A 16,167-nucleotide genomic window follows, 5' to 3' on the forward strand; every position below is an offset into this window, starting at 1 on the left:
CAGCATAAGTTTTTTGTTTTTTGAGATTATAAGATTTCCACTTTTATGTTGTTTGATTTTATATTTTGTTTGATTTTATATTTACAGTGTTTTCAATTTTGAATTGAGTTGTGCTGTACTGTAGTATGTGAAAGTGCATTGGGGGCCTTTTGGTCAAAAGGCAAGATATAATAAACTGAATTACATATAGTATAAAACACACCACACATTTGTCTGTCAACATGTAATGCCCTGGGTTTATTTTGTGAGAGTTCTGTCACAATTTTCCAGGTGGGATTAAAAACCTTAAGGATAATGTACGCCATTGGAGTGGGCATTCAGGCTTCGGTACTGACAAAGCACTAGTAGTAGAGTCTTAAGTACCATTCTCTTCACAGAAGAGAGGGCAAATATTTCCAAAGGAAGGCACCCGACAGTTGTGGTTCTGGCCTTGCAGCCTTCTGGAGAATCTTAAAAGGAAAAAAAGCTGGCTGTTTTCAGAAACTGGAATGATGATACACGTACAGCAATTACTGCATTCTTCTCCCTTATAGCCTTTTTCTTAACAAGTAAAGAATGAAGTCTTTAACAATTATACAATAAAAAAATATAATTTGTGATCAAAAAAAGGGCAAGACAACATAAAAACTCCAGTTGTAAGGACTCCATTTGCATACTTGATTTGACACCTTTTTTTTTTTGGTGTGCAAGGAAATGGGACAACAGAGGGGGCTGTATGAAGAGCAGCAACATAACTTTAGTGCTTTAAGTACCAGAAACTGCACACGTGTTTGTGAGCTAGTCAGTTGGTAGAATCCATGAGACTTCATTTTTAGCTTGTTACTTGCCTTATGATATTAAAACAGGAAGATCCCATTGAATAGTACATTCCCCATTTTAAACTGATGCCTTTAAAAAATTCTGTATGTATGTCACCATTTTTCACATGATACACAGAAAACTCAAGGACCCAGAGGGGGAACCAAGTTATGTTAATACCATTTACAAAATACCAAGGAGTCCACAGCTACCTAACACATTTACTACAGCACAGGAACCAATGAAGGTACAGTGTACAAAAAACTGTAAACACGGCACAATAAATAGATAAAACAGCAGGTTCCGCACCATGCACATGATGTGATGACACTTCATCTCTATACAATCTCACTTCTCACACTCTTACTTTGTTGCAATTCTCCCTCCCTCCCCTCCCTCCCCCAGCCCCAAGTGCAAAGCATCACAAATGAACAGTTCTGTATTCAAGTAACATATATACAAGGGTATTACAAATATGCAGTACTGTACAGATAATTGCTGTAGTCTTAATTTACAGTTGCTGATTCTTTCCTATTAACAGTAAGAAAAGAAAAACCAAAGCATGAGAGATGTGCATTGCTGTCAAGTCCCCACAGCTGCCATGGAAACGCAATAGGCTGCATTCCATCATCCCTTGCATTCAAATTGCTACTGATGCATAGCACCTAAACAAGTTCCCAAAGGCTGAAGTTCCATTACTATGGAAACTACGTCACCTCCATTGCTACTGTATTGTCTGCTATATTGTTCAGTGCTGGCTTTTCTGTTTCATGGTTTTCCCTGTGAAATAAAAAGGGGAAAGGGGGGAAAAACACCCATAAATATCCAGGAAGGGCAGCAGAACCAAAGCAATCTGTCAATTCCACACACACCCCTTAACAACATTGTAAAAGTGACCCCCCCAACACACACTGCATCTTTAATATGGCATTTGTGTGTTAACACATATTGTTTTAGTTTCCTTTGGTTATTGTACATTTTTATCTTAAGGATTCCATTTTCAAAGGAAGTATACTATCCCAGAATACTTATCATATCAACATAAAAGAGGGGGTAATATTTCAGGAATGGGGGGGGGGGGGTTATATAAAAATGGATTCTTGCATTGTAAATCTCACACAAAGAGAAATACATGTAGGAGTACTGAACCAACTGGGCTTTGGGCCTGTGTTTCTCTGAATTGCCACCAGCAAGCCCACTTCCCCTTCCGAACAACTTTCAAAACAGAGAATTTAAAAAACACACTTTCAGATATGGAAAGAACCCCCAAGCTCTTGAGAGAATCAAGCAAAGCCCTTGGATGCCAATAATTTAAGAGATAAATCCCATCCAGATCAATGAGGCTTACTTTCACACATTTAGAATTTGGGAGGGGCAGGAGGACGGGGAATTTATTAATGACAACATGAAACAAAGCTTTATTGTTCAATACATTTTCTTCTCTCTGTAATCAGACTCTAGACACAGTAAAATCCAAAGCATGCAAGTTTTCATATTACAGAGTCTGGTCCTTTTTAGGTACAAAAAACCCTGATCAGCCTCCACTTGCAACTTCAAATGCATTTCAAGAGCCTCTACAAGATTTTACTATTTAGACTAGAGATGCATAAAGCAGAAGTTAGGGGCAGGTTTCAAATGTATGTCACAGAGATAATCTTGTGAGACAGACTCACAAATGCCACAGTGACAGAATACCAGATGTGAATTATCTCCCTGCCAACCTGAATTCCAGCACAAAGGCTTACCTTGGTACTGTGTCCACGGAGGATGAAGCTGGCACCTTGGGCACCTGACAGTTTGCTGCAGCCAGCTTTAAGGCAGATGATGGAACAGCACTTAGAGTCCTAGGTATGTGTCGTGCATTGAGCGTAGTAATAGAGTTTGCAGTGGCAACTGATGAGGGTACAGTTAATCTAATATTGTTCCCAAACAGAACCTGAGTTGTTGCAGAATTGGCAGCAGTTACTTGGTGACTCAGTGCACTGTGGGAACTTGAAGTCTGTGTTATATTTGAAGGCTGTAACAAGGTTGAACCTGCTGTTGATGACGAGCTTGTATGTACAAGTGCTGTAGGCGTAGTACTACTGAGGTGTAAGCCCTTATATACTCCTGTTGAAGAAGAGAAACACAAGAGGTATAATTCCAAAATGCCAGTATCACATCCATTATTGCTTTAAGATACACATCCAAAGCAAAATCTGGTCACAACAATCTTTGCTGCTTCTTACCTGAGGCTTGAATGATGCCATTCACCCCAATTCCAAGCACCACTTCATCCTTCATTTTGAATCCCATGAGCTGTTCTGATGTAACCAATGCTGAAGCAGCAAATTGAGCACTAACAGAATCCAGTGTCTTGGAAATAAAACCCTTTGAAAAACAAACAGAAAACAGACTTGGTTTAAAGAAGGAAGGAGACAAAAGGAAATCAAGAAGCCACACAGCAAGTTTTAAAGCATATACTACTACAGTAATCTACTAAATGTCCGGATCACCTTTCCTTTAACAGCTCCCTGGTTAGTTTATATCATATCACATACTTAAAAACAGTCATGTTAAAAGCCACAGGAGGACACCTGTCTCCTAAAGGCAGAGAGGAATAAACAAAACAAATAACAACAACAAAACCACTACACTACCAAAATGATCAGACTCTCATTTGTTCTCTAAAAGTGTACATGAACAGATGCATCTTCACTTCCTTAATTTTTATTGTTTAAATAGACCTTGCCTTTCAAAGCTCCAGAGGGAATGAATTCCATGGTGTTCGGAGCCACACTAAAGGCTCTGACATATTACTTGAAAGTTGCTAGAACTGAGCAAGCATTACAAATACCTTTTAAAGTCAAGTACTGGTAGTTTTATAATCAATAAAGGATGACCATTTTACAATTAGTCGTGCCCACAGTTTATCTAGAAATACTGAACAGCCTGCTGTTTAGACTTCTATAAGCCAAGTGCAACATATCTCACAAAAATCTCTTTGCCAGGCATAAAGAGCTTGTAGTCCCTACAGATGTTGTTTGATTACAACCCCCCTGTCCCACCAGACCCAGTCAACATGGCCAGATGATGGAGTTGTATCTGGGCAACATCTGGAATGCCACAGATTCCCCATCACTGATCTATTCCTTATATTTATTAGTAGTCTTAATACATTAAGATTCTAGAGACGACGAAATGCCTGCACTTGCATTAAAGCAAGGTTTAAGTTTCAAATTCAGCTTGCTGGATGGGAATGCACACGCACACACAAAATTCATGCAGTCTAAATTAGTGATGTTATCTGGATTTTTTAGTTCAGGTATGCCACGTCATTACTGACAGAATCACCTCTTTTCTGTTAGGAGGGAGCAGAGGCAGTGCCTACTATACTCACCTGTAGTGTCCCTTCTAAACATTCTAGAGTATGGCTAAGATGTAGATTCGAGCGAAAGCCACTTTCCTGCTGGTTAGTTGCAAGGTGCTATGGCAACAGTTGGCAATTAGAGATGAACCCTGGTGGGAAAAATGAGGGATAAATCATAATACAGACAACTCCCTCACCTGTGAAGCGTTCGCAGAAGAATTACTATTTGCTTGCTGTTGATGAATTTGTGCAAGCTGCTGTTTCTGCATTAGTGCCAGTTGCTGTTGATGATGCTGGTATTGTTCGGCTGTAAATGCTGAACAAAATATAAAATAAGAGAATACCATATCAAAATACATAAACCTCGTGTGTACAGCCCTTATACTAAAATGGAAATGCAACATGTGCAGCTCCGAATCTCAGTACATATATTCAGTGTTCCTAATTCAGAAGGAGCTGCAATTAGCAGCTCTTACAAAAGGAAGTGTGCTTCTAACACTATGAAGCAATAAAAATGTGGCTTGCCATTCAATAACAGCTGATTGCCATATTACAACCATCATACTAAGATAGAAAAGTTATCAAATATCCATTTGAATCCCCCCGTTCCTATTTTAGATAATGCCTGCATTCCATCCCATCAAATGAACATTTAATTTTAAAATGAATAAATTACTCCTTAAAAAAAAAAAGCTTTATGAGGTTTTCATTCTGTTTCCCTCAATTAACCCACCTGATGTAGATAGAACGTGGGTCAAGATCTGATCTATAAGAACAGCTAGTTATGCTGATTTACAAAGAAAAACTATGTTATGTCACTTATTCATCTATGAAGAGTTCTAAAAGCAGAAACTGAATAGCATTTTGCTGCAGTTTTCATTTCAGTCCATCTTAATGAAAAACTCTCCACAGCCAACTTTTAAGCAGTTTAGGATAGAGAATAAGGTAATACTGTAAATCTAATCTAGACAGCACATTGGCAGGATTTCTTGATTCCATTTTTTGGTAGAAAACTCAAATCTGAGTATTTTGGATGCTTTAGATTTTTGTTTTGAACATCTTAGAATATCAAAATAAACATTCTGCAACATGAACTGGTTCTACAGAACATGGTCTAGTTTATCAACCCAGACTCCAAACTACAAAGAAATGCTCTGCCACTGTCAAGTTTCCAGAAACAAATTAGTTGTGCACAACTTCGCTCAATGCTAGTTAATACACATATTAAATTAAGAGTATTAATCTGTAAAACTCTTAAAGAGTATTACTACATTCACACTCTTTTTGACCAGCAAATATAATTCACAGCTATAAACACTGCAAGTCTAAACTTTTTTTACAAATCTGTTGCCAATATGCAACAATCACCAAGTTCAAGTACAGTGGTGCCTCGCAAGACGAAATTAATTCGTTCCGTGAGTTGTGTCGTCTAGCGATTTTTTCGTCTTGCGGAGCGCGGATTCGCTGGGCTTTAAGAAAAAGGAAACAAACTCGCAAGACGTTTTCGTCTTGCGAAGCAAGCCCATAGGGAAAATCGTCTTGCGAAGAACGCAAAAAACGAAAAACCCTTTTGTCTTGCGCGTTTTTCGTCTTGCAAGGCATTCGTCTTGCGAGGTACCACTGTATGTTGCTCTTACTACAAACCTGAGGAGTGCCTAGGCTTTTGAGTTTTTTCCCCTCCTATTCAAATAGTGACATTTAGACCAGGTTTTTATTTTATTATTATTATTATTATTATTATTATTATTATTATTATTATTAATTAAATCTGCATGCCATCCTTCATCCAAAGATCACAATATAAAGGTTGAAGCACAAGGACAGACATTTAAAACATGAAATACTACAAAGACAAGACTTGCCTAGACACTGATCTGTGGGGTTCAACTTCCACCAGTTTTCACAAACTGAATTTGAATCTCACTTGCAACTATACTTTTAAACAAAGGGCATTCTTTGCTATCAAGTTAAGGGGTTTTTAGGTATTGTATCAACACATTGCTATGCATATATATAGCCTGCATAATTGTATGGCAAGAAGGATATACATAAGCTACTGCTACAGCTCCACAAATAACCTTAAAGGGTACACCAGCAAGTTGGTCCACCCAATTAGTCAACAGTTTTGTTTGATGTTCAGCTTGCATTCCTGCATTCTTAAATTCTACCCAATGCGGAGATTAAAGAGGAAAGCAGAAATATTTGGTGGCAATTGCAACATTAATGTAGCAACAACAATGCATCAGTTGGAAGCTCTGCCAGTTTTTTTAATTGATTTTCTCCAGCAATATATAGGTACACAATGAGTCAGCAAGCAGGGATGGTGATGATGCCGGCGGACGTTTTTCACATAAAGCCTGGTTCACAATAATATCTCTTCTTCTCTACCTAGTTGTGTAGTTTGAGCTTCACATGACACACTGAAGGAACAAAATAGCAGAAACTGGCATTTATATGGGTTAGGTTCCAATTAGCTTGTTTAGAGTAGTCCAATCAATTCCTCTGCCATGTGGCATGTGAAGCTGCTGATTGAGAAACACAAGCCTAAAACCACCTGCAGCATGAAGAACTTTGGTCCAATTCTTTGGATCCCTGTCCACTAGGTATGTGGTTAGAACTTTGACCGCAATTGTGCATCATTTTAACACTTCAAACAAGAACTCTTCAACTGCCTGAAGGTGCATTTAAGCTTGTTAAAATTATACTGAGCTCTACAGGAGGCAATCCGCAGATCTTCTTGACACTCCCTAGAAACTCTCGTCTATTTGCTCTGTTTTAACTAGGCTACAAGTTGCCTCAAGAACTTTTGTTAGTAAGGTTAATAAATGCATTCAGCTTGTTATAGCAAACACAAGAGAAAGTTATGTGGCATCTTAAAAACAAAGGGCTATAACCAATGTAGTTGTCCTGTTAGCACAAGAACTTCTGCCCCTTAGATACCGTGTTCCAAATTTGTTCCAGAGTAGACGTTTTGTGTGTGTGTGTGTGTGTGTGTGTGTGTGTGTAAGTGTGGGGAGAGAAAGTCCAACTGCACAGCCAGACATCCTTGCACTAATTGTTGAACTAAATGGATACAGGATACAGTCCCAGAACATTATTTTCCATAAGGGTAGCCAAGGGCCACTCCACACATGCTGTAAAAATTCTACTTAAAAGTCACATCTTTGCAGAGAGACTGAACAACTCCCCTAGAGTGTTAGCCACAAGTGACACACATTCAACAGATTTAAGAATCATAACATTTTCAAAAGTAAAAGTGAATTCTGTACAGAAAACTAAGTCTTAGTTCAGCTAAAAGTGCCAGATATATTTAAATTTGCTTGTGAGGATGAATTTTCATTCACTCTTGCAAGCACACTACCAAGTCAAATAGGGCAACTGAATCACACTCCATGTTTGTATTTGTAACCTTGCAACTTACTAAGATTTAAGTGAAATTTTCTCCCACGAATGAGTAATCTTTTCACTTCTTTTTTTTGCCAAGGGGTAAGATTTATGACATAATGGACAACTACCAATCAACAGCTTCAAAAATTTCAGAATGTATTCAAGGACTTCAGAGATTTCAAGAGTTACAAAAGGCCAAGCAAGCCTTTCAGAAGTCTCTGTGCCGTGTTTTATATATATGGATGCCATGTAGGGGAACCTACACTTTTGAAGAACTCAAGTGTGGGTTTCTGAGATCTGCACATTCACAAATTAGTGAGGAAAGATTAACACTCAATTTCTTCTAAAGGTAAAGGGACCCCTGACCATTAGGTCCAGTCGTGGCCGACTCTGGGGTTGCAGCGCTCATCTTGCTTTATTGGCCGAGGGAGCCGGCGTACAGCTTCCGGGTCATGTGGCCAGCATGACTAAGCCGCTTCTGGTGAACCAGAGCAGCGCACGGAAACGCCGTTTACCTTCCCGCCAGCGGTACTTATTTATCTACTTGCACTTTGACGTGCTTTCAAACTGCTAGGTTGGCAGGAGCTGGGACTGAACAACGGGAGCTCACCCCGTCGCGGGGATTCAAACCGCCGACCTTCTGATCAGCAAGTCCTAGGCTCTGTGGTTTAACCCACAGCGCCACCCGCATCCCCTCAATTTCTTCTAAGTAAATTCTTAATGATAGTAACCTACTCTTGTAAAGAGTTGAAAGCCCTGCAAGGCTTGCTTTACATAAGCTGCTGGGGAAATTTCAAGTACAGGACAAAATTCTTGTTTTAACATCATGGGCTTGACTATGAAACTCCTAATAAATGACCACTGACTCCGACCCATTGAGCTGTGTGGCAAAAATATGAGACTGCTATCTAAAGCAGCTACCCACATAGCTCAAGAGCAAACCCAAGGGGCTCCTGATAGCCTTCGATTTTTGAGATGGTTGAATTCCAACAAAGTTAGAAGTCCATGACACCAAAAATATATAATTTCTTCATGCTTAATTCCCACACCTGCATACTTGGATGTGATGCTTTCTCAAGGCAGGAAATGGGAAGATTTCAACTCTTCCCCATGCTCCACAGTTCATTAGTGAGTGGTGAAAATAAATCAAAAGCATGAATAGTGTAAACTGCATAGAACAGAGGATATATTATTTCATTAAACTGCAAAACTTAGGTTTTAATACCCAGGCTTTATGCTTTGATACAGAAAAGAATTATAGTGCAGATTTTATAATCCTTTTGCTGTAGTTCATTTTTAAGAGCCACATAAAAAAGGTAAAATATGTTGTTATGTTTTAAAACTAGATGCACAGTGCACTCATTTCCATATTTAATATAGCCAACCTTTTAGATTTCTATTAGTCAGACTCCTGTTACGCTGTTGTCACTCTGCATACTTTTGCTGCAACAGATTGCTCTATAAACTAATTGGCAATTACTTATTTTATATATGTTGGAGAACTTTTTTATTCTGTTACTTTATTAAAAGACATTTATGAGTATACAGATCTAATTACCCATATAGTTAAAGTCATTAAATGCAATTAAGCACAATGTTAAATCTATATTGTTTATTCAACTGAGTATTTATTGCGTATTTTATAGTTATATTGTGATTTTGGTGTTACGTCTCTTTGCAGGAAATGTATATGCTCAAATTGTTGTTGTTGTTTAATTGTTTTTACTGTATTTTGTCACTGTTAATTTTATGAGCCACCTGGAGAACTACATTACTGGGCAGCTAATATATATTCCATAAATAACAGAATTAATTTCTTGCAAGAAACCTTCAATAAATCATTAGTAGCAAGCCACAAAATCTGCCTTAACTGTGGAAGATTGTAATGCTGCAAGAAGGTATGAGAAGCTTACAGAATCATCTGAAAAACACTGCTAGAGAGATGCAATACATCTCAACGCTATGCTTCATGTGTCCATGTGAATCACTATTTCATGCAATATCCACAGTTCATGCCTTAACAACTTTTCAAATGATACAAGGAAGAAAAACTCTACACAGGTTGGTCAGTTTAGGTGGCACATGATGTTTAATGAGCAATATTACTAGAAGTACGCCAACTGATACTATCAGTACACAGAGGCCCTTTCATATCAAGCAATCACACCTGTTGACAATGGTTGTTGGAATTGAATCCTGAGAAACAGATCACTTATCTATCATTTTTCCTGCTATACTTTGGGTCACATTTATCTTTTGTATAGTAAAAGGAGCATTTAGAATTGCTTCTCCATGGCGATCATGTTTAAGAACAATGTTTAAGAACCTCCCCATGATAGTACAATCTGACTGAAATGTGTAAAATGCTCTTGTATGAAATTCACCTTCAACAAAAAAGATTCAGTAAAATAAACGAAAGGTTACAAAACCAGGCAAGTCACTAAACCATACAAAATATGCTTCTCAAAGCTCTACACAAGTTTTTACTTTCCTAACATTCCTCTGAAAGGCCACTTACTGGCAAAAAAACCCCCATGTATTAGGCTACCAGACAAATGGGATGGGGGAAGTCATTTAGCCTATACAAAATAGGTTATAAGTGCCTGAAAAATCACCCCAAATTCAAAGATTTTCACTTCTATTCTATCTACCCAATGAAATTATAAACCTGTTGATGTGTTTGATTTAAAAGGCATGCCAGCCTTATGATATTATCATGCAAATGCTATGGAACAGTTCTCAACAGACACAAGTGTTCGCCAAATCAGTGAGCCTTTTTCTATACAAAACTAGCTCTCAGGTATCCAAACTAATGTTATATATTTCTAATTTTTCATCATTCATTGCTTACAATGTAAGAAAAATAGTTAATTAAATAGTTAGTTGTTCTTTATTTGATGGTCACAAATCAAATATAGTCAAACCTCAAATGTAATCCGTTCTGGAAGCCTGTTCTGAAATGTTTGACAACCGAGGTGTGGCTTCTGATTGATTGCAAGAACTTCTTGCACTCAAGTAGAAGCTGTGTCGGACGTTCGGAAACTGGAATTTACTTCTGGGTTTTGGGCGTTCAGGAACTGAAACGTTTGAAAACGGAGCCGTCCGACAACCGAGGTTTGACTATAATTATACCATATACTCAATATGGCTTGGGACTTGTGTTTCTGGAACACTTAACCCAACACCCCAACTTTCTAGCTTCTCAAAGCAAGCCACTGTTATAACTGAGTGAATTCTCAGAAGTCTGAAATACACCATGCTGGTAGAAGACCAAAAAAGAGAAAAAATGGTAACAGTGGACATCCAACAGACACGCCTGATATGGCTTCCAAATTTGAGGCCCCCTCATACACAGCAAATATCATCAGCATATTACTTTGCACTAATGTGCATGATGGCAGGGCACTATGAAATTTATTTCTGCTTACACTGAACTAGGCATGCCTCTTACAGTAATTATATATAGAAATGACAGTCAATCCACATCTGAGAGGTGTGGGTGTGGGTGTAAAATATGTATGCAAAAGAAACACAGTTAATGAAGTTGTCATCTGTCAGTTGTAAAATACTCTATAAGGCTGCAAACCAGCCCTATGGAGAGGTTTCTAGGATCATGAGCCTGGTTTTCATTCTGTATTTTATTTGAAGACATGTTGGATTTTAGGTAAAATAGGAACACTATTAGTAAGGTATGCATATTTTTGTCAAAAGCTTTACAAGTATTCCAACACTGAAGTTGCTGACAGTATTAGAATATCACTTAACATAAATGGATTTATGCCAAGGTCACAAGAGGCACTAACTAGTACAAGACCAGAAGTTTTGATGCAAGTGTTTAATGTCTGATATTGTTATTTCCTGGAAGAATTCAGCATAAATTCAAGATTTTTAAATGAAAAACTTAAAATATTCATAGTTTGATGTAAAACACAATGAATGCTATAGTCAAAAAGGCACCCGGCCTTCAGTGCATAGCTATATAACATGCACATCCTTTTACTTAAAAACTTTCCCTTCAAAGTGCTCTGTTGTCACATGATACATTAATAAAAGGACTATCAGATTATATCCAGAATTTCCATCCAACAGTAGGCTTGCTAAAATGGCCACATCTCAGATTTAAGCTATAATATTATGAAGATTTTATTTTCTTCCTTTATATATAGTGTACGTACAGTCTTTCCATTAGGAATGGACTGAGCAGCCTAATTTTGTTCTGCTTCAGTTTTTCTGGGACTTTAATAATAGGTTTGTCCTATCTCACTTTGTGCAGATATTTTGGAAGAACACTAAAAACTCTGTACAGATTTTTTAGGACCCCCCCCCTTGCAAAGTAAGTTTGTGGGCATCAGAGCTGTATTTCAAAATCTGGATAAGTACATTATCTGTTTGGGAGTTGTCTTCTGATCTGCAAGCGTGTTGCGTTGCTCTGCTGTGAAAAGTTTAATGAATAAATTATTTCTCCATCCTTACTTTCCATATTACAAAAGTTAAGCGGTTATGAAACTTGGGCTGTACTTCTCAACATACAGCTGATGTTTCTCATTTAAATAGAAAATTTTCAAGAGAGTAGTAGTAGTCTGAACTCTAGTCAGAGACAGCTTCTCCTTTTTAGTGATTATAGCTAAACTTCCATTTATTATATGTATTCATAAATTGTCCATTTATTGTACATTTGTAACAATCCATAAAAGTATAATTGACAGATTATTAGGAATTCTGTCTCATTCTGAAGCTAAGCAGATCCACTCTTAAATCCAACATCATCACCACTACAGAGAACACAGACTCCCACACAATTAGATTAGTAGGAAGTATCCCCAACTCATCATGCTAATTTGTTCTCTACCATGGCAGATTGTCTGGGCAGCAAGTGTGTCACCTTAGGCTGAACTAAAACAAGTCTAGAATGCAACGGTGAAGCTGTCCTTATCTATACAGGTTACTGCAGTGGCCTGACAAGCTTCTTCCCATATTCTACAAAATTTCTATAGTGCTATTTTTTTTCTAACCAGCACTCTAAACAAAAATACAAGCCAAGTTAATTCTTTACTTGACAACAAATGCTCTCCTCAATCAAAACCTTCTTAGAAAATGATCAAAGCACAACCATAGAGTTGCAAGGGGCAAAGGAGGTTTACCCATCAACCATCATGGTTTTTACTATTAGTCACTGACTCTAGTGTTAGCTAAGCTTCAGTTAAGAAGCTAAACTGCAGAGAGCTCAATGCACACCGTATTCCCGAAAGGCTGCTCTGAATCTCTTTGCATATTTGGCTACTTCAGAAGGGTTCATGGCTGTGAAAACTAAAGGTTAACATAATACGGAGAATATAAACAGAGTTTTTAGGAAGAAAAATAAATGAATACGGCAGGGGGTGGGGTGGCGTGAAGAGTTAACAAGTCTAAGGCTTAGACTCAGTGATCAAACCATGGCTATGGTGCTGCATCCAAGTCAGCCAACTGTACCAACCTCAAAAATCCACCTATGAATCATTCTTAGATAACATTTATCTTAAGACTTCAAAGAACCTCAGACCTTACTATCAACTTTTAGATTTAAAATTTTGCAGCAGTAAATATATGCAACTATTGCTTGGGCAAATCAGAGCCACTTGTTACAACTACGGTCAAAGGTATGGTAAAACTAAATATTTATTCATCTGGGTGCTAACGTTTGGTAAGTAGACAACTATAAAGATTTCCAGCAACTATCCAAGGACACAGTTGATTTCTATGGCTGGAAATCATTTTCTTTTAATACAATATACTTTTGCACCTGGAAACTCTGAAGTTAATGACCGCACTTATGATTTGCTCAGTGAACCTTAAAAAGCAAAGGAATGCCACAGCCATAATGCTAAGTATAACAGAGATTGGTATTCCAGGTATGATGAACCTGGTCCTGCACATTGTACAGGCGACAACCATTTTGCACATGGGTTCCGTTCCTGGTCCTGTGCACATCAGCAGAGTGTGCATAAGCATGTCCTGCTCCCGTTCTGCCCTCTTCCAGGTCCAAAAGTACCCACACATCATTTGGACACACCTAAAACAGTCACTGCCTGTACATAATTTGGTTCTCTTAACCAAATTGTACACGGGCAGCCCAGTACAATTTGTGACTGACTCATCAAAACTAACATGCACAGCCCACCAAATCCTGATGTTGCTGCTTATGAATAGTAAGACATGGCTGTTGGGGTACATTTGGTTTGGTAGGTCACAAGGTGCTAACCCAATACTATGCTGCAATGACCACACAAGTACATATTTGGGACCATATTTGCACTACAAACTCTTTTCACTATTAGAATTGATAATACCTTGGCCCTAATGGAATAGGTAAAGGTAAAGGTACCCCTGCCCGTACGGGCCAGTCTTGCCAGACTCTAGGGTTGTGCGCTCATCTCACTCTAGAGGCCGGGAGCCAGCGCTGTCCGCAGACACTTCCGGGTCACGTGGCCAGCGTGACAAGCTGCATCTGGCAAGCCAGCACAGCACACGGAACGCCGTTTACCTTCCCGCTGGTAAGCGGTCCCTATTTATCTACTTGCACCCGGAGGTGCTTTCGAACTGCTAGGTTGGCAGGCGCTGGGACCGAGCAACGGGAGCACACCCCGCCGCGGGGATTCGAACCGCCGTCCATGCGATCGGCAAGTCCTAGGCACTGAAGTTTTACCCACAGCGCCATCCACGTCCCTAATGGAATAAGGAAACCACTAATAAAAAATAAAGTTTTTTTTTTAAATGGAATAAGGAAACCACTAATAAAACTTTATCTAGGTCCAACACTACTTTGAATGACTACAGAGATAATAAATATTCATGACAAATGCCATGAATGACTAATGTAACTAGATCATCAAACATCTTAATGAAATTGCTAGGGACAACATTGTTGATATTCTTTTATTCCACAATGGTAGAGTGCTGTTTTTTTCCAAAGAGACAAACATGCATTGCTACTGAAGAGTTCAACAGAAGTTAAATACCGTGGGTGGCTTGTGGGAGTTTTGGATCAGAAAGGGACAAGTATACTATGATCACACCATAAACATTCCACAGCTATTATCTATTTGCAAGTTACATAGTTAATCAGTAAATCTTCAATTCTGGCAACTACTTCCAGAAATCATTCTGTAGGACAGCTATTTGAATAGGATGCAAGCAGTACCCATATCTTCAAGCTGTTCACCTGGTACAAGTGTACATTTTGGAAAAACAATTTTCATTTGACTTACTGATAGTATTGATTTACTTATGTTGTATACCTGTTATTCTAAACAACGGACTTCAAAGTTTAAGCTTCAGTATACCACATGTGTTAATTCAGGGGAGTAATTTTCTTTTTGTACAATTTGATGAGTTGCTTAAGATCTGGTACAGCAGGTGTTATGGCATCACTGTCTATTAGGCTAATAGCCACTACCAAATTATTATTTTTCACTGGTGGACTAAAAATATTTGAGAGTGTTGAACTTTTCAGTCAAAGTTAAGAATGTTTGTAGGCAGATCTTCTCATGGTTAGCTGTTTCATGGACAATGCTGGCTCTCTGGTTTTAAACCGCCCCCCATCTTTCAGGTTTTGCTGTTTTCTTATGCTACATTTTAATTCTTAATTTTGTATCCCATCTTGAGAATCCCCACCAAAAAGCAAGCTAAATTGCTGAAATCAATAAAGAACGTCAAATAGTCGTAACAAAATTAATTCTGCATGGAAGGAGAGATTTGTCAGACTTTATACTGCCGAGAATTTCAGCAACTGCACTTAAGTGCACAATGTAAAATAATATAATTATTAGCTGAGAAAGACATGGAGGAGCTAAAAAGTTGGATCATCTTTGCCAAAGACAATTTTAGTATTAAGTTTGTCAAAATCAACATACCGAAGTGTGCTGAACCACTGCTACTTTTACTTTGTATAGAGGTACTGCATGTCTGGGTCCCGGGTTGTGCTGTGCCAGTTCGATTTACACTCCTGTGTAATTTCCTATAGGAAAGTTCATCATTGTCACTGTCATGTAGGGATGGTGTCCGAGGCCTAAAATGCCGCCATCTACATGATTTGATATTGACTAGTATTTGACTGAGGTCTTTAGAGAAAGATCTGTCCGAGGTATTTGTTTCTGAGGTATTGGCAAATTGATTGATTGACGAGTGTAGTTGTGAAGAAAGCATTTCTGAATCCAGCTGGCAAAATGCACTGTTGTTCTCCGAATAGGCTCGGTCCAGTAGCACCCTAAAAATGGGAAGATGGTTGTTTTTATAGCATACAAGCTGAAGTGACATTTACAACCCAACCCCTTTTTATATCAGCCACGTTGGGGGAAAAGAAGCAGAAACAAAAATTTGAGAATCTTGCCACAAAACTTTCCAAATCAACTGTTAACTCAGAAGACCTCCAACATTTGAAGCATAAAGAATTGTGTTAAGGGCCATATGTGAAAGAGCAAGGCAGCATAAAGACTTAAGTTATTATTAAATAAATAAAGTCAATGTGATAAGATAACTTATTTCAACATTCAACATGTCACTTCTATTTGTAATAAAGTATTTTTAATGTAGTTGCTGGATCACCCTTTTGCTATCAGGTTTTCCACAATGCCTTATATAAATCTTTAAGAAATTAC

The 16,167-nt window shown here is 38.3% G+C and overlaps 1 protein-coding gene across 6 annotated transcripts in view; it reads right to left on the reverse strand.

Annotated features, from left to right (window-relative positions):
- Positions 1 to 208: 208 nt before the first annotated feature.
- EPC1 (enhancer of polycomb homolog 1) overlaps positions 209 to 16,167 on the reverse strand; it is a 53,502-nt gene continuing 37,543 nt past the window's right edge. For 3 of the 6 annotated variants that reach the window (XM_083579423.1, XM_083579422.1, XM_083579424.1), the window contains 6 exons: positions 15,424 to 15,776; positions 4,345 to 4,463; positions 3,027 to 3,168; positions 2,544 to 2,907; positions 1,515 to 1,578; positions 209 to 449 (listed from right to left, as the gene is read on the reverse strand). In XM_083579423.1, the coding sequence (XP_083435549.1) occupies positions 372 to 449; positions 1,515 to 1,578; positions 2,544 to 2,907; positions 3,027 to 3,168; positions 4,345 to 4,463; positions 15,424 to 15,776 (1,120 nt within the window). In that variant the 3' untranslated portion in view covers positions 209 to 371. Of the gene's footprint in view, positions 1,579 to 2,543; positions 2,908 to 3,026; positions 3,169 to 4,177; positions 4,297 to 4,344; positions 4,464 to 15,423; positions 15,777 to 16,167 lie in introns of those variants that run through there. The other 3 variants (XM_083579426.1, XM_083579425.1, XR_014540462.1) reach the window with 3 other exon arrangements.

Source organism: Podarcis filfolensis (genome assembly GCF_964270895.1).
Source record: "Podarcis filfolensis genome assembly, chromosome: 12".
Lineage (NCBI taxonomy): Eukaryota > Metazoa > Chordata > Lepidosauria > Squamata > Lacertidae > Podarcis > Podarcis filfolensis.